General features: G+C 50.6%; 6 protein-coding genes across 6 annotated transcripts; 2 read left to right on the forward strand and 4 right to left on the reverse strand.

Moving 5' to 3' along the window:
• Positions 1–259: 259 nt before the first annotated feature.
• Positions 260–1,826, reverse strand: MAA_04526 (succinyl-3-ketoacid-coenzyme a transferase; the record flags this gene model as incomplete). The annotated part of the gene is made up of 2 exons (XM_007822622.2): positions 260–1,427; positions 1,564–1,826. 2 exons carry the CDS (start codon positions 1,824–1,826, stop codon positions 260–262), a joined length of 1,431 nt encoding a protein of 476 aa, XP_007820813.2.
• A 629-nt stretch (positions 1,827–2,455) lies between these two features.
• On the reverse strand, positions 2,456–4,173 carry MAA_04525 (succinyl-CoA:3-ketoacid-coenzyme A transferase subunit A; the record flags this gene model as incomplete). The annotated part of the gene is made up of 3 exons (XM_007822621.1): positions 2,456–2,587; positions 2,674–4,041; positions 4,114–4,173. The coding sequence occupies 3 exons, from the start codon at positions 4,171–4,173 to the stop codon at positions 2,456–2,458; spliced, it is 1,560 nt and encodes a 519-aa protein (XP_007820812.1).
• Positions 4,174–5,830: 1,657 nt separating this feature from the next.
• On the forward strand, positions 5,831–9,236 carry MAA_04524 (pre-rRNA processing protein Utp22; the record flags this gene model as incomplete). Its single annotated transcript, XM_007822620.1, has 2 exons — positions 5,831–6,076; positions 6,135–9,236. The coding sequence occupies 2 exons, from the start codon at positions 5,831–5,833 to the stop codon at positions 9,234–9,236; spliced, it is 3,348 nt and encodes a 1,115-aa protein (XP_007820811.1).
• A 398-nt stretch (positions 9,237–9,634) lies between these two features.
• MAA_04523 (nucleoporin Pom152) lies at positions 9,635–13,548 on the reverse strand (the record flags this gene model as incomplete). The annotated part of the gene is made up of 3 exons (XM_007822619.1): positions 9,635–10,722; positions 10,781–13,004; positions 13,084–13,548. The coding sequence occupies 3 exons, from the start codon at positions 13,546–13,548 to the stop codon at positions 9,635–9,637; spliced, it is 3,777 nt and encodes a 1,258-aa protein (XP_007820810.1).
• An 828-nt stretch (positions 13,549–14,376) lies between these two features.
• Positions 14,377–15,913, forward strand: MAA_04522 (ubiquitin carboxyl-terminal hydrolase; the record flags this gene model as incomplete). Its single annotated transcript, XM_007822618.2, has 3 exons — positions 14,377–14,681; positions 14,736–15,298; positions 15,366–15,913. The coding sequence occupies 3 exons, from the start codon at positions 14,377–14,379 to the stop codon at positions 15,911–15,913; spliced, it is 1,416 nt and encodes a 471-aa protein (XP_007820809.2).
• Positions 15,914–16,326: 413 nt separating this feature from the next.
• MAA_04521 (F-box domain-containing protein) lies at positions 16,327–18,438 on the reverse strand (the record flags this gene model as incomplete). Its single annotated transcript, XM_007822617.2, has 4 exons — positions 16,327–16,501; positions 16,591–17,702; positions 17,763–17,931; positions 18,029–18,438. 4 exons carry the CDS (start codon positions 18,436–18,438, stop codon positions 16,327–16,329), a joined length of 1,866 nt encoding a protein of 621 aa, XP_007820808.2.
• Between the last annotated feature and the right edge of the window lie 56 nt (positions 18,439–18,494).

Consider the following 18,494-nt stretch of genomic DNA (forward strand, 5'->3'; position numbering starts at 1 on the left):
TTTTATATCGTTTCCGAGGACGAGTTCAGGTTTGGAGAATTGGCTCAAACCAAGCGCTGGAGGCCTTCGCCAAATTTGCATTGTTAGTTTTCCATGGCTGCGCACTATGCACAAGAACTTTTAAGCTACCGACTTGGTTTACTTTATTTGACAGCTTAAAGTTGGGCTTAGAGTTCACTAAAACTCAACCCATGGTTGGACGGAGTTACTAGATTGAAACACGCACCTCGTCAAATCCGCGCCGCAAACTCCACGCATGTTATTTGCTTAGCGACTGTAAAATATCATCCAGTCTCTGTCTCTTTTTACTGCGCAATGAATGTTCCACTTGATCGTCCCACGCCAAGTTTGCTGTCTTCCTCGACATCTTCTGTGGTACAGGGGGTTCGTCTCGACCTTGCAAGTTGGGAGGGCGAGTGAATGTCATTCGCTTTGTTGCAAAAAGTCCTCGGCTGACATATGATGGAGTATTCGTGATACCACCTCGACCGTTGTGTCCCAGGAATAAGCTGGCAAATGGTTTCGAGGGCAAAATAAATGGTCCGACAACAGCTTGAGTATCGGACTGAACGCCACGGGATCTCAAGTCCTCGTCTCCGCCCAGTTGGCCTATGAAGGCGTACAGCCAAAAGGCCCAGGCCTCGAAGGCGATTCCGTGGCAAGACCCTACATCCCTCGAAGAAGCTTCTATATCCCAGGTAGGGAGGTAAGCATTTGCGGTATCTGTCAGGTAGTCCAACAAAGGCGGAGCTTGGCGGTCTGTGACGAATTTTACAGCACAGCGAGAGTCACCACAAAGAGAAGACAAGTCCGCGTCTACTCTTCTCGCAAGATCTCTCAGACGACTACTTCGAATTTGCTCAAGGGGCGCAAAGAGCATCAGGTATCGCAGCAATGAGTCTTCCATGCCGCTGGCGGAACCGGCCATCTCCCAGCCATGCTCAAGAGCAGAACCGGACGGATCTGGCCAGTCGTCTCGAGAAGCCATGACATCGTACAATGCCAATGATGGAAATTTTGTCACCCAGCGAAGTGATTCTTGCGTAGCATCTTGGTCCCTCCAGATGCGCAATACTCGTAGGAGTGGGAACGGATTTTCCATCTCTGCCCAACCACGTATGAGCCTATCGCTAACCTCGGGGAATGAAGCTCGCACCTCGTCAGCTGGCTGGATGAGTTCCAACACCCCGAGACTCTTCATACCCGCGAGGCAAAGCAGTTCATGGGTGCTAAACTGGCAGCCGCCGCTGATGACCAGATGTGCGATGAAGTCGGTTGATGGGGACATCAAAGGCTGGGTGTAGATTTTGAGCTCTTCTTGCGGATGGCATATGTGCTGCCTGAACCGATACAGTCCAAGAGTCTTGTCTTCGTCGTCTGCTACCAAGATTTTGGAGAACAGTTTCCATGCATGCAGGCAAACACCTCTAGGCATTCATTGAATTTAGCTTTCGAACAAGCTCACCAAGAGCGTTTCGGCCTCGCCATGAGCAAAGGGAAAAAAGAAGGAAAAAGAAACATACACCTCATCATTACCAGACTCATGCTGTCAGGGTCATTTACCTTGCTTCGAGGAATAGCCAGATGCGCCAAAGTAGCCGGATGGGCATTGCGTCTAGAAGATGGCGCTCCGTCACATCTCCAATATTGTTGGCAATAACATGAGTTGCCATGTCAATCAGCGATCGGGGACCCTTTGTCCCTCGAGGAGTGAATAAAGGATACGGTCTCCGACGAGACCAATCTCGGTCGCCACCATGGACGGTGAGGCTCTGTCGTGGGACCGTCCATTCTCTGTAGACCTGGCCCGATGATTTGTCAAACATGGCGAGAATGAGACGGCACTTGCGGCATGATGCGGTAGTATTCGCAGCTCCGAATATTAGAGTAGACAAATGGCCAGGAAAAAGTTGAAGTACAAGTCAAATGCAGATGCAGATGCAAGAATTAAAGTCAATGGAGTCTTGGCCTGGCTGGTGCTGGCGCCTCCGTTAAGGCTTCAATGTTTGCCCCTTGCACCCAGATGATGTGAGCACTATGTACTAAGCACTGGCCTGGCCAGGATCATCAAAAGTCCACATGCAGCGTCGCGCTTGTACCAAGGAGGGGCTGACACCAGACACCTTTCAAGTGTCAAGAACAAAGCACCTCAACAATTCGTGCTTGAATGCATGGTTTCTTAATTATATTTTTTTATTCAATTTTTTTTTAATTTTAGATTTTATTTCATGTAATTTATATCTTTGCTAACTCGCGGTTCGGCAAAGATATGCGCGAACCGCCAACCAAACGCCCCATATATGTCGCTATCAAGTATCCAAGCCAGATTAAACAACATTGAAGCTCCGTCAATTCCAGTTGACCCGACATGGAACTAAAAAGATGCATTCTCTTAACCACCGTCCACAAGTATCCGCCTCGCTCATTCTCTTTTTTTGTCGAATCCCCCATAAATTTACAACATGGGCTTAAGATCCTTGGACACGGTAAAAGGTGCCTCGGTCTTGCTCTTAATCTCTTCAACCGTCACGCCATCAGCTATCTCGACAAGGTTCAGGCCATGTGCAAAATCAACGTCGAAAACTCCCTGCAAGTCAAATTGTTAGCTTCAGTCTCGGCTTTTCGGCAACCAATAAAATCTGGCCTCGACCGAAAAGGACTCAAAGGACTCACTAGTTCGGTAATGATTCGTGACACACATGCACGCCCAGTCAAGGGGAATGCGCATTGCTTGACTATCTTGGGGTTGCCCTTCTTGTCGGTGTGCTCCATCGTCACAACTACCTTGGTCTTGGAAGGGTTGCTGACGAGATCCATGGCACCACCAAAGCCTTTGACCTTGCCGGGCAACATCCAGTTGGCAAGGTCACCAGTTCCGCTTACTTGCATAGCTCCTAGAATAGTGAGGTTGATTCTTCCGCTGCGAATCATGCCAAAGCTTTCCTCGCTGCCAAAGACGGCCGCACCACGGTTGAGGGTTACCGTCTCCTTGCCAGCATTGATCAAGTCGGCATCCTCGTCACCCTTCTTGGGATAAGGACCCAATCCAAGGATACCATTCTCAGACTGAAGCTGGACTTCGACCTCGGGACCAACGAAACCCGGCGCTAGCATAGGCATGCCGATGCCCAAATTGGCGTACATGCCGTTCTTGAACTCCTTGGCTGCTCGCTTGACAATGCGCTCACGTTTGGCGGCGGTGTCGCCGGTTCCCAACGCGGCCTTGGCATCGGCGTCGCTTTCATCCTTGGCAAAAGTGAACTTTTCAATATTCTTCTCACTTGTGCTCTGAATAACGCGCTTCACATAGATGCCGGGCAGGTGGACGGCTTCGGGAGGTATCTCACCAGGCTCAACAATATGCTCAGCTTCGACAATGGTCATTTTGGCATTGCGGCCCATGGCACCATTGAAGTTGTGGGCAGCAAGACGGAACTGGCAGTTGCCGAGCTTGTCTGCCTTGTAGGCCTTGACAAAGGCGTAGTCGCCATCAATAGCATGCTCTAGTAGATACGACTTGCCATTGAACACCTTGACGTCCTTGGGATAGGAGTATTCATCTGGGGTGCCGTCGGCCTTGTTTTTTAATGGCAAGTCACCGGTTTGAACCACGGTTCCGAAAGCAGCAGGGGTGTAGAAGGCCGGAATGCCCTTGCCACCAGCCGCGCAACGCTCAGCCAAGGTTCCTTGGGGAGTGAGCTCCAGCTCAACCTCGCCGGTCAGATACATGGTTTCGAACGTCTTGTTCTCCCCAATGTAGCTAGCAACCATCTTCTTGACCTGCTTAGTCTTGAGGAGCTTGCCGAGGCCGGAGTTGTCTGTGCCGGCATTGTTGGAAACAGCTGTGAGACCAGTGATATCAGGCTTTTGGAGGATTTCATCAATGAGGGTATCGGGAACACCACAAAGCCCAAATCCACCACAGAGCAGGGTTGTGTTCGGCTTCATATCCTTCAAAGCTGCTGAAGCAGACGGGAAGACCTTGTTGATCTCGGCCCGGCGTAGAGATACGGAGAATGACCTGGTCAGGGCCGGAGAAGGCTGATGGCGTTTTGTGTTAGCTCAAGGGAGTCAAGGACGCTGCAGCCGCGAATGAGCCAAAGTAATACGTACGTTGCAGCCATGCCGAGCGAAGGCCCGGAGAGTCGCCATGCGGAGAGCAGCGGACGGCATTGTGAGATTATTTATACTGTGAAGCTGCAGATGTTTATACCATACACGAGCATGCGTCACACGGATGTGATGATGACCTTTGGAGGCTGATATTGAAAGACTGGCCAAAGGAGAAATTTGGGTGCTGCTTCAAAACTTGAGCCTCGCACCGCCAACCGACTTCAGCTCCCTTGCCTTGGAAAGATGGACTAAGGACAACGATGGCAGCGATGGATGTTTTACAGAAGACCGGAAACAAAGGCTGGTGGTAACAGGGGAGTAGTCCAAGCACAGAGGAAACCGGCAACTGGGCTCGGGAAAACGGAGTGTGGGATGGGCGAGTGCGCAGATGCGTCTTGTTAACAGCTTATGAAGCTCTCGAGCCGCGAGGGTCCGCAGGAATCCATTGGAGGCGGCAGCACGCGAATGATGGGAACTGTGCCGCTAGTGGCCGAGCCGACTTCTTCCCTTCGGGTGCAGCGTCGGCAAAGAGCTCTCCCTCTTCGGAACTTGGTAAGCGGTTTCCGTTCCGCGCAGCCGCCAATGGCCCATGGCGGCGGCAGGTGCAGGCTGGCATCAAGAGCTGTGGGGGCGGGTCCGGGGGCTATGCGACAGCCATGCAGTAAGGGAAGATGAAGCTTTTGGAAGGAGACAGGCATCGGTTCCGAAGGCTAAGCCGAAATTGGCCCAACCCACAACCTTCTAAAGTTGCTAACATAATGTACATCTACTGGCAATTCCTCCGACACATTGTGTGCTCTTGAGATGCTAGCGGCTGTTTATATGAGTTGTCGACGCTTAATCTCACGAAACTCTGCTTTTGGTCCATTCAGGTTACTTTTACTTATTGGGCGAAACATTGCGCCGAGTGCTCCATGAACACGCCGTCGAAACGTAGAAATCGCTTGGTTTGTCACATCGGACCCGATGCCGCCATTTTGGCCTTGGCTGCCATGAGTCGTCTGTAATTAGTCACCGGAGTCCGGAAAACGACAGGGTAAACCGTCTTCCGGCGCGGCCGACCACTCCAGCGACAATGAACCAACCTCCTACCTACATAGAACCTAAGGTAATTGTCGGGAATAATACTTGCTTCGCGCCGATTATCGGCTCTCGGCGTTGCTAGCCTAGAAAAGTACTCTCCGTTAATCTTCATGCCCAACAACTCTCAGGCCCTAGTGAGATGGTCGAGCTTGTGTCTACTATCCTAAAGCTTGTTGTTTCAGAGTTGATTATTGACTCGCTCGCTGCTCCGTACCCAGGCGTTTAACTACATCCCACCATTCTCTATCCACGAACTCTTTTGAAGAGCAATATTGAGCCAGACTCACTCTTCTCTGACTTTGTGGGTGACCTCTGTTTCTACGATGTACTCCAGACCCCGTACCAAGGCTCTGCCCTGCTGGAAGCCAAGGTACCAAGGTACCTGAGTAAATGGCCCCCTCCAACCCACACTTGACCACACTTGACCAAACAGCTGCTTATCAGCTTATCGCCCCGCAGCTAGCGCAACCAAGCTTCAAAAAAATTCAAAAAATTTCATGCCGTCCATTGGCCCAGCCAAGGCGCGCCATCAAGTTTGCTCGAATCTACGGCGAACTGCCGCATACTCTTCTCAAACCAAGGCCGAAGAAGTCTCATACGCATCTCATCACGCACAAGTCCAGCAGCCCAAGCCATGGAGTCGGGGGTCAAGCGTCGAAAGATTGACCGTGGCGGATTTAGCCTCCGGCATGACGGTCTCATCGATGTCGAGGCTCGCAACGCTGCTCTAGTATCGTCCGCCAGCACCTTTGTCCTCCAAACCGATGAGCTGCTGAGGAAGGCCAAGCTTGATTATAGCAAAGCACTGAAAGATGTTGACGGAACATTGTTTCGGCTGAAAACTATTGTGGATTCCATCGAACCGCATGCACCTCTTCCTGTGAGCCTCACCTCCTGCAATTTTGCTGGCTTAGACGCTAATCAACTCAATGCACAAGATTGCCGAGGCGACAGCAAAGTTCGAAAAGCAACATCGAATTACCGTGCCCTACCCAGATCCCAAGCCAAGAAAGGACACCGCCTATAAACTTTCATACGCGAAACCCTCTCAGTGCAACGTCGTTGGCAGCTACGTCTCTAGGACCATGGTCAAGACCCAATCTGCCCTGGGTATTGATATGGTTGTGGAAATGCCTGTTTCATTGTTCCAAGACAAAGACTATCTTAGCATGCGATATTTCTACCGGAGAGCCTACTTCATTGCCTACATCGCCGCACATGTTCGCAATGAGATGCGTGATACCATGGCACTGAGCTTCGAATACTTACATGAAAACCCTCTTCTCCCAGTGTTGGTTCTCAAGCCGTCGACCGATGGAGATGCGATGGACGGAACCGAGAAGCCGATATCCAAGTCTAACAAGAAGGATAGCAAGAGACACAGCTATTGCATCCGGCTCATTCCATGCGCTCCCGACAATCTTTTCCCTTGGTCAAAACTTGCACCGTCGGCGAATTGTACGCGACTAGGAGAGACGCAGGAGAAGGAGGAGAAGAAAAGGAAGGGAAACAACACGTCTTCCCCATTTTATAACTCCACTCTCAACGCCGAGAGGACCTTTATACAGTACCTCAGAGTACTGACTTTCGCAAAGAACGAATGCCCGGCCTTTCCAGACGCGTGTATCTTGGGCAGGATATGGCTCCAACAACGAGGCTTTGGCGGCGCTATTTCTCAAGGCGGCTTCGGTCATTTTGAATGGGCTGTTTTGATAGCCCTTATGTTGCAGATGGGGGGAAGAAATGGACAGCCTGCTCTTTCGGGCTCCCTGAGTAGCACCGAACTATTCAAGGCTGGTATTCAGTTTCTGTCGACAACAGACTTTAATAAGAAACCGTTTGCCTTCAACACGGCTAAAGTCGATGCCAAATTAATCAGAGAACCCGGCCCTGTCATGTTCGACCCCGTACGAGAGCTAAACATTTTGTCCAAGATGACATCATCCTCCGCTAGTCTTCTACAGCTATATGCAAAGTCCACTTCAGACTTGTTAGCCGACGAGGGTGCTGAAAAATTCGAGCCCACATTCATCATGAAGACGGACATTACACTGCAGGTTTTCGACGCGCAATTCGAGATCAACAACTCTCATATTTCCAAGTACGCCGACTCCTCTGATCGTAGCAGCATTGCCTGGAAACTCGGATCAGAGGTGCACCAAGTCCTCAAAAAAGCCTTTGGAAACCGTGCCCAACTTGTTCATATACAGCTACCATCAATAAAGCCATGGTCACTTTCTGACCAACCTGCGAAACTGGCTACAAAGCTTCTTGTTGGGGTGATTTTTGATCCCGCTCATATGGCGCGACAAATGGAGTACGGTCCACCTGCAGAGGAAGAAAAGGAGGCTGCCGCGTTCAGACAATTTTGGGGTGAAAAGGCGGAGCTGCGTCGCTTCAAAGATGGGAGTATCCTTGAATGCGTCGAATGGAATGGCAAGCTCCCTTCTCAAATTTGCGAAGAATTGACTAGCTACTCTTTGAAGCGGCATTTCAATATCGCAAATGAAGATATTGTTGCCTATGGAGACAGGTTTTCCTCCCTCATTGGCTTGTCTCATCTCGACAAAGAAGCCTTCGACTCGGCCCGGCGAGCATTTACGACGTTTGAAAGCGACATTCGTAATTTGGACGACCTTCCGCTGCAGATACGCCAATTATCAGCAGTGTCACCATCCGCTCGCTACTCGTCCCTGGAGCTGCCCATGCTTGGCTTTCACATGAATACCATTCAGCTAATGGACGTTAACCTGTACTTTGAGGCATCCAGCAAATGGCCTGAAAACCTCACTGCCATCCAGGAGGCGAAGATTGAATTTCTTCTCGATTTTGACCGCCGATTAACAGCAGCTAACGACAAAATCGTCACATATCTGGGTCGCGAAAACGGGGACGTTGGCATCGAAAACCTCGCATATTTAGATATCGTATATAACAACGGCGCAGCTTTCCGCCTGAGAATATATTGTGACCTGGAAGAGACGCTGCTGCAGCGCCAAGTCCAAAATATGGTACTTGATCCTCATGTCCGTGAGGAGGCATCACAAGCTCTCGATACACTCAAGTGGTATTCTGCTACACTGCCGCTGCATACTCAAACCATTGCAACTTTTTGCACTCGTCTGCAGCCGTTATCACAGTCAATTCGCCTTGTCAAACACTGGTTTGCCAGCCACAAGCTCTGCGGACACTTTTCTGATGAGCTTATTGAACTTTTTGTTCTGCACGTCTTTCTTCAGCCATATCCCTGGGTGATGCCTTCATCGCCCATGACGGGATTCTTGCGCACTCTTTTCTTCTTGGCAAGGTGGGATTGGCGGGATGAGCCATTAATTGTAGATTCCGCGGAGACAGTCTCTGCAGCAGAACGGTCGGCCATGCACCGGGAGCTCGATTCCTGGAGAAAACGAGATCCTCACATGAACAATTCCGCCATGTTTGTTGCTACTTCCAGCGATCACTCGGGCCTCGGATACACGCGCCGTGGCCCATCGAAGCTCATCGCCTTCCGAATGACTCGCTTGGCCAAGGCTGCCTGCAAACTCGTTCGCGACCAGGGAGCCAGCCTCAAGCCCGAAAGCCTCTTCGAAACGTCGCTGCAAGACTACGATGTACTGGTACACCTCTCCACCAAGGCCATCAAGAACATCTTGCACGATGCGGCTACCGAATCCGGCGCAAGGAAGCACTCGATGTATAAGAACCTCGATGCGCGCACCGGCAAGATGCCGCTACCTATAAGAACACACCCCGCCGCCGTTTTGGCCCAGGAGTGGCAGCGCGTTTATGACGACACGCTTGTGTTCTTCCCAGGCGGGCCAAATGAGTCTGTTCTGGCGGCTATTTGGAACCCAAAGTTGCAAAAGAAAGAAAAGTTCAGAGTTGGACTGCCATACAACTTCCGAAGGGTAGCTGTAGATGATGGCGATGATGCGGCAGCTGATATGGTCGAGGTGAACCGACAGGCCATCTTGCTGGAGCTAGCAAGGGCGGGCGGAGAAATGATAAAGAGAATTGAAGTTGGAGACGACGAGGAATAATTGGAAGCAAATTCCTCCCAGGCTACCAAGTCCAACAATTTGTGTATTTATCCCAGTACCGTTGATGATCACGGGCAGCATCTGGCGGGGGCTATGAGCGCGCGAGCGTCATTTGTAAATAGATCAGCATACAAACTGCGGAAGAAAGATTAATAGGATAAAGAGAACAGTCATATGCCGGCTCAGCCACTAGCATATGAATCTTGTCTATTTGCTTACACATTGCTATTTGATGTACCTGATGTCGACTCAGTACCCTCCGTATTCAAGATAAATAAATAAAATAACGCCGATTCCGTGGTATAGATGCATATGTACAATAATTCTTCCACTATCTCCCTAATCCACCCATTATAGCATCTTTTGCTTCGTTGACATTTCACACATGTCGTGTCTCATCACCCGTCCTGCTTCTCAGAAACCTGCTCCGTCGAGAACGAGCAGTACTTGTCTTTGATCGCCACCACTTCGTACGTGCCCTCTTGGCTGGCTTTGATAACCTTGCTGTGCTCGTACGAGATATCATGTCTTCTATCCAAGACAACACTTTTATGTCCCTTTTTGGCATTGGTACTTCTTGTGTACGTGAACTCAAAGGGAGGTGTCCCCCAAAACTCGAACAAAATGTCGACTTCATTGCCCTCATGAATATCAACGCGAGATTGCTTTCCACGACTGATCTGGACGCTAGGGAGAGGATGGATCTTCTTATGCATATTGACTGCTGCACGGCATTCGCTAGCCTTATCCGAAATGCTAGTAATGATGAAATCGCCAGGTTTCTCTGCCACACGGCGGAAGTTGGTAGTCTGTGATTTAGCATTCCATCGGCCATTAAAGTCGTATGTGATATCGAACGGCGGCGTTCCTGAGAGTGTGTACGCGATTCTTTCACCGACACAAAAGTCTTCGCGAGACTCTAGCGGATAGATGGAAGGGGCATCAAAGAGCTGCACTTGAATCGATGGTCCATTAACATCGTACTTTTGCTGACATCCTTTCGCATCTCGGACGCGCCTTATGCGGAGTTGCTGCGCTCCAAGGCGTAAGTGCTCTCGTGGGATAGGCATCGAGTATGAGTTAGAATTGATGGAGGCAATTCGGTAAGTATCCGGCGCCGATCCGGACTGATGCTTAATTTCCACTTCAACGGAGAATGGAGGGACGCCAGTCAATGCGATGGGGATTTTGTCTTCGTGTTCCTGTTCCTCCACGCAGTATTTGAAGGATTGACCAGGTTTGGAGAAAACCGCCGTCGGCCTGGCGTTAACGCGCTGCTGTACCACAAGTGGCCGCAGCTTCTTGTCACTGTTATAAAGATTATCTGCTAGTCCAACAAACTTGTACGCGTAGTCACCAGCCTTGCTAGTGTCCATGGATATCGACGCCTTGGATAGTGCGGCGTCAAAATTCCTCGGGCTTTTAGAATGGGAGCCCTGCTGAGATCTGTGCTCCAGTTCGTACGACACATGATACGGGGGTGATCCTGAGCTTCATTAGCAAGCGCTGGCTGAGCGATTGAATACGTAGGCTTGTCCACTTACCTTGGAGCTTGACTTCGAATCCATCAATATCACCCTCGCATACATCCTGCTTGATGAATGCGTCCTTGGCGCTTGTGATGCTTTCGGTTTGAATAAGTGAAATCTCCGGTCGAGGAAACCAGTCCACCTGGAATGTAGATGCGGTCTTGTCTACAGTGCCTCGGCACTGGCTATCATGTACCTCGAGGATTTTATATACACCCCGAGACTTGACGACTAGGTGGTCGTTTGGGGCGATGGCAGTTTTGAAAAGCTCGCTCCCAGATTCATTCAAATTTCGATATCGGATTGTCCAAGGGGATTCACCCTGAAGTCGTAGCGGAAGTTGCAGGGATGTATCTTCAACAGCCAAGATAGAACTCTTCTGCTCTATCAAGCCAAACCCGCCACGTGGTCGTTGACGTCGGACTGTAATTTTAATTTGTTCTTGCAGGAAGGTGCGGCACCCACGTTTGTCCTGCACACTGCTAAGAGCGAGAATATAATCTCCGCCTTTCGCAAGCACCGGCGTCTTGATCTTGAACATGTTGTCTTCTAGATTGCTTGCACGCTCTGTTTTGCGTTTGCCATCGTGGACAATTTCCCATTCAAGGTTGAAAGGGGCGTCGCCATTAAGAGCGACATCTATCTCGACTTCGGAATCTAGACAAGCATTTATGGTGTCGCGTGGGTGGACAATCCTGGCTGAAGCAGCTGGCTTGACAACCTGTTCAAGGATTGTGTCTTGACCCGATAGGGGCAGGCCAATATACACCGCGTCACTTATCGACGTGAATACATACTTGTGTCGGCCGGCCTTCTTAGGGATAAGCTCAAGCTGTGAGCGCAAGCCGGGCACACGCAAGGTCTTGTGTTCGGGAGGGCCGTCTGAGATGATATCGTAGTGGATATCAAACGGAGGAGTGCCCACAAGGTCAATGTCAACACGAAGACCAATGGAGTTGCCGGCGCACTTATCAGGTATGTCTTCGGAACGAATAGATAGATGGGGTTCCAGGGGGTTGAGCAGCAAACAAGATGATGGCTCGTCTACTTCACCTTCACAAGAGCCACTAGTCACCGACTTGAGCGTGTACAGTCCAGCTTCAGATACGAAGGGGCGGTCTCTGGAATTCTTTGCTGAATGGCGGAATATTGTAGCTTCGCTGCCGTGGTCCCCGCTGTTAGTCAGGGTGTCAATGGGCGAAAATTCCCAGCTGATTTCGTGTGATGTGTCTTTGATGGAGCCAGAGAGACTGAATGAAATAGGCAGGGATGCAGCTCGTCCTTTAGCTACCTTGATTGGCTTTCGAAGGTCACAACCATCCATGCGAATTTTCGGCCGCTCTCTCACGGTGAACTTCTGAGTGAGGCCCTTTGAGTTGGCGACATCAACGTCCTCGCCCTCCTTGGCGTACTTGACCTCATTTCCAAATGCGTCGTGGACTTCGTCAACTGAATACTCCCATTCTCCGGGGTTGGTGAGGGACTCGTTGAGGCCGACAGTGACTGTGGCAGGGCGTGCCCACGAAAAGTCATCAGCAGCAGAGACGGCAGCCGCGTTTGCGCCAGTGATGAGAGGTGACGCAAAGCCGTCCGGCTGCAGGCTTTGGAATCGGAAATCGTGGTTTATGCCGTTGACAGAACGACTATATTTGATCTTGAGTGGCGGGGTGCCCATAACTTCAAGAGATAGGTCAGACAGGTCGCGAATACATCGCTGGGAGGACTCAGAGGCTCGAATCTTGGCCTGTGGGCAGGGAACAACATAAGTTTCCTTGGCGGCGCGCTGAACTTCGAGTTTGTACTGGTCCAAGACTTTGCCCAGCCGATAAACACCGGGTTTCTTGACGACATACAGCCAGCTGAACCCGTCGGCAGTCGGGTCAGCATTGTGATCACGAATGGCTCTTGCAACCTTGTTGACTTCGCGAGTGGGGATCTTGATTGTTTCCTCCTTGTTGGTATCAAGATCGATACGAATCAGTTCAATCTCGGCGGGCACGGTGGCATTAAAATAGATTGGTAGTGAGGCGCCAGTCTTGTCCTTTCGATTCAGACAGTAAGGTAGCATGTCCGGGTTTAACACGGCAGAGCCTTCGGGGAGAATGTTGATGATTTGTTTGCCCATTATTAACGAGTGATTGTTCAAAATGCTCGAGATCTTTACGTTGTGCTCGGAAATGGAGATTTCGCGATCGTACAAGACCTTGGCAAAGCCGAGGAGCCAGGTCTGCCATGGTAGCTGTGCTGAAGGTTAGTTCATTGATTGGGCATGAGGTGGGTGTATGGTCCCAACTTAATGTGGAAGTCAGTAGACTCACGGGAATATTGAACATCAACATGTAATTGAAGACGACATGCCCAGCAAAGAGGGTGGTGACTATAAATTGCGAGAGCTCAAGCCATGGTATCCTGAGCTCAGGCAACCCAAAGAGGAAAGCAAAGTCGATAAAAATCCACTTTATAAACAACCACCAAGACGAGTCGCCGTCTTCTATGACTTGAAGCCAGTCATAGAGCTTCCAGGCCCACAGCAGCACGTATACAGCGAGGGCATATAGACGCTGCTGGGGAGCATCAAGGAAGGTTAGAGGAATAAGAGGGTCGCTCGCAACTCGACGCGCAGTGTTGTTTTCGGGGGCGAGAGGGAGCGTAGGCGATTTGGCAGAATTGCCATTGGACGAAACAGTGCCGACTGTGGAAGGCGTCTCTTGGAGGTTTTGTCGTCGTGGAACGGTAGCTGGGGTTGCTGGAAACCCAGACCGCAAGCGAGGAGTCGCGCTCATGGCATTCCGTATCAACAGCGAGGGGAGCAGGAAAGCATCGAAGACCAAACGCAGGCGAAGTCACGGACGGTGTGTGCAGAGCGTGGCAATGCGTGCAACGCGTCGTGGGTGCAGGTGAGGCGTGATGGAGCACGAGTTGACGATGCGGCAGCAAAGCTTCCAGACGTGTGACCAACTTTTTTGTGTTGGTGTCGAGATACAAGGACTAATTTAGTACTAGTCTTGGTGCCAGGCAACCAAGTCGAGGGCTCGGGCTACCCGGTAGACACAGAGAGCGAGAGCGAGAGTGGATTACTCTCTAGTGGAATTTTGGTCCCTGTTCAATTGGTACTGACGTCGCCGGTTTGTTATTCATGCCTGGAGCTCTGAAGAACGCGCTCCCGCTCCGGCACCACACCACACCAAACCAGCATTGAACATGAAAGCTCGTCGTCGAGCCAATCATGGGTGAACTATTGTTCCCAAGGCATTTTACTCTCCTCAGCCGTGGTCGAGCACCTACTGAAATACCTACTGGGCACTTGCGTGCCCAAGTATTGACAAAGTACCTGCTACTAGGCAGGGCAGGTATTCACCTGGTGGGGTCCCGCCTTTGGCCTGTAATTAATAAATTGCATCCATGTCCTGCCTGGCTCGCATCTCGACATGACGGCTTCGACAATGTACACAGTCTGCAATAACTTGCCTATCCAAGGGCAGTTCTTCAACACTCAATTTCCTGAATATTTTACCTTCTCCTCTGTCTTATAAATGTGCATGCATCTTCCCCTGTCCTGCCCAATAAACACACACACATATCTTTTCTCTACTCCACATGAGCAAGGTATAATGGACAGACCGAGGCGAAACCCAAAACGCAAAGCACTAGAAAACATAGATGCTCCTGACGTGCCTCATCACCAGCTTCTGGAGAAGGCATGTAGTCCTCTCACATCACAAGAGATTGAAGAATGGGAGGGGTGGATCGAGCTGGAATCTGAACCGGTGCGTGTTTGCAAAATCACCCAACGACCGCCGAGCCCATCCTTACTTCTACAGGCATTCTTCAACATCATTCTTCGAGACTTGGGTGTCAAACATGTCAAAACCCAGGAGCTATTTACAATTGATCAAGCCTCGTTGGACGCCCTGCCGTGGGTGAATACCCTCTTTCAAGACTCAGCAGCGATAGCCTGACATACTGACAGAAAACCCGTCTTTGGTTTGATATTTCTGTTCCAATACGGTCCTGGTTATGAAGAAGATGAGCAACCCACAAACACAGAAAGCGAGATATGGTTTGCAAACCAGGCAAGATTCCACCCCTTCCCCCTCTCTCACTCGGGTTTCACCAAATCAACTACTAACAGCCAAGTGCAGACCACCAATAATGCATGCGCCACTGTTGCACTGCTAAACATTGTCATGAACGCCGACAACCTGGATCTTGGCGAGAGGCTGCAGAGCTTCAAAGAATCCACAAAGGACCTCTGCACCGCTCTTCGTGGGCACAGCATCAGCTCTAATAAATTCATTCGCAAGATCCACAACTCCTTCACGAGGCGCATGGATCAACTCAATGCGGACTTGTGTCTGGAGAACGACGTTAGTGATTCCATGAAGAAGACAATGTCTAGAAAAGCAGGCAAACAGAAAAGAAAAAGCAACAAGACGTCCCTGGAGGAGTACGGATATCACTTCATTGCCTATGTTCCTTCTGGCGGATTCGTGTGGGAGTTGGATGGTTTGAGGAGCAATCCTCTGAAACTCGGTGAGACGATTCATCCCGATGCCATGGCCACGAACTTGGTCTAACTGCCAACACGCCATGCCCATAGGACCTCTAGAATCCCAAGATTGGACCACCATTGCCAGGCCGCAGATAGAGGCCAGAATGCTTCAGAACGAGGACAGCCAGCTCTCATTCAATCTGTTGGCTGTCTGCCGCGGCCCGTTACTACAACACAGCCGAACCATTGCCACTATGCTGGCGGCACTGGATTATATAAGATCCCGTATGAAGGACAGCGAGGCCTTTAGCGAGTTAATATCGGGGGAGGAGCCGGTCCTGGACATGGATGACCAAGCTCAACTCGCCGAGTTTAACCTGACCCATTCGGATATCCAGAATGCCGAGATACCACCCCAACTATTAGCTGCGGCGACCCGCTCCGACTGGGAGGCCCCAGATGTTTACCAGCTCTACCAGAGATTTTGCGCAGAAGCAAGAGCCGCCATGCGTGAATTTCGCGCCGAGCTAATCGTCATGGACGAGGATGAGCGTCGGGTCACTGGCCGCAGACGGGATTACGGCAGTGCATTACACTCTTGGGTACAGAAGCTAGCAGAAAAGGGGGTGCTGGAGGACATCATCAAAATGACCTAGTGAATATTTATGTTATGCATTGGCAGGATATTTCAAGAGTCCATGAAATTATACAACATATTAGTGTATATAGTGGCTCAAGGCGGGCTGCATGGGATATCTCAATTTTGAGCAGCGTGTGCCGAGAAAAAATTAAATAGAGAACCAACGCGCCTCCCTAGATAGAGTCAGCGTTGGCTGCCGCCTCCAACACCCGTACTAAGACAGCTTATATAAAGAAAGAAAACAAGACCAAATCGACACACTGATGTCGGCCAAGCTATCCGCATTTTTTTTACCGGCCCATATGGAATAATTTTGCCCGCCCAAGGTAACCTACTCCTTGAAATGCTCACTAAAATTCCATCTCCCTTGCAAATTGCGCATCTACCAATGCAACACGACCGTTCCAAATTCATACTGAACTGAAGTCATTAGTCATCTGGATATTGTTCCTTGATATTGGAAACGAATCTGCATGATTCTGGATCAAAACGCCTGAAAAATTTGCCAGCCATGGGAAACATGTCGTCATCAATGTTCGTAGAATCGTGTATGAGCTCAATATTATCCGCAGCCACTACATGTGGCTCAGAGCCAGTGCTCGGACTACCGCGAAAGGTTGAGTGTCAGCGAATACGAAAAGTAAAGAGCAGCGGAGCTGGGGCCTGGAGAAGGGAAGTTAATCTGGGTCTTACAAGCATATGAAATAGAACTGATTCGGCGGCCGAATAGAGGAGCGTGGCTGCCCGCTTGGATCGCCAGCGCCTCCCTCAACATCAGTGTCTCGAGATATTGCCACAGGCAAAGGCCTTGTGCCTTGGTCAGACCAGCCGGTGATGACGCCTATCCAACCGTAACGTCTATGTTGAAAAACCTGACCGATCTTGAACGGGACTGACTGGTTGGCGTCTGAGTCTCTCCGGGAAACAGACGGAATTACGTCGTCTTCGTCTCGCACGAGACGCCAGTGATCCCACGGATCCCCCAAGCCGCGATTGACATGATGAGCAAAGCCATCACGAAGTGGCGTAAAGCTGTTGTACATGGGCGCAAGATATTTTTCCACTAGCCATGCATCTTCAGGCCATGATCCGGCAAATCGACGAAGAAAGCTTGCTAATCTATCGTACCATTCGAAAGTATTGGGAGGCGTCAGCATCAGGGACGCCCACATGGCTGAGTATAGGGAAGCATCCACGTTCATTGCGTTGTTACCACGCAGAAGCTGACTCAATTCTGGATGAGCGTCTTCTTGTAGTTCCAAAATCCTAGCAAAAGTAGCCTTGATATTTTGAGCAGTTCTTAGAACCATTGATATGGGAGGAACAGGAGCTAAAAAGGCATCTGTACTGGTTTGCCATCCATAGTGAGCTAGGAGGTTCTGTAGATCGGACGCAGGGACTTCGCTGTCGAGCCCATATGGGTCAAGATACATCCTCTCGAGCTGCTCATGGCAGCTATCGACGACATGGCCGTCCAAGCTTTGTCCGGGCTGGGCGAAAACAATGGCGTGGACATGGCTGGGGAAGGCGCAACATTGAGCATTGAGCCCCAGCCGTCCGGCAAGACAACAAAAGAGGGCGCTGGATATTAGTGGAATGGATTCATGCTCTTCATGTCGCAAAGCCTGACCTATCAGGCAATTTCGAAGATTTCGATAATTCCTTTCCGGATTCTGTAGGCCGGTTAGATTGTTGGCACGCATCCACCCATTCAACGCCAAAGCTGTCTCTCGAGTTGTGAGCTCGGCAAGATTAGCACAGCTAGCTCGAAACTGGATGACCAAATGGTCCAACATCTGAGAAATCTAGGCAAAGTCAAAAACCAGCGCCGATTGGGGTGAAAAGAAGTTGGAATGAGGACGTACATCATCGAGGTCACCGGGCTGATCATGTAACACGAACATGTCGAAGGCGCCGAGGGCTCGCTCAAGTCTTTGGGCGGCGACGTGTGCAGGGGGAGAGTCGCGCTCCAGACCAAGCCTGTGCCATTCTTCGATGGCGATGCTCCGGTGAATGCTGTCGAGTATGGCATTGCTAAAATATCTAGTAGTCAAAGGTTTTAATCATCCCGATCACTCATTGTCTCCGTGTTTGTTTGTGTGTGAGAGGGAGGGTAGAGCTGGCTAATCACCTTCTCGCTAGAACGTCCGGCGCGGACTCGGGTGCGTGGCATTGCACCAGGAGAAAATCCTTGGCATCGTACCCCAGGCGGCAGATGCGCTCGATCTTCCTCAAACGGCCAACCTTGGTCTTCAGGATGGCGTCAAGAAGCTGGGAGACAGTCCGATTCCTGCGCGTCCTCAGCAGAAACAAGCGCTTCCAGTCGACACTTGCCACGGCGGCGTGCAGCTTCTGGCCAAAGCCGTGATCGGGGTGCCAGTATCTAAAGGTGCTCCGGCAATGATATCTCCAGAGCAGGCCCTCGTTTGCTAATCTATGGGAGCGGTGGCAGAGCAGCTGGAAGCATTGCAAAGTATCCTCGGGCGAGACATGGTGAAGCAGGTGCTGGATGATTTCGTCTGGGACTCGGTCCAACGACATGGCAGCCCATGTGGATGGATGACGGTGCTGAGGGGGGGCAGCAAGGAGGCAGCAGT

The sequence above is a fragment of the Metarhizium robertsii genome (assembly GCF_000187425.2).
Source record: "Metarhizium robertsii ARSEF 23 chromosome Unknown MAA_Scf_1, whole genome shotgun sequence".
Lineage (NCBI taxonomy): Eukaryota > Fungi > Ascomycota > Sordariomycetes > Hypocreales > Clavicipitaceae > Metarhizium > Metarhizium robertsii.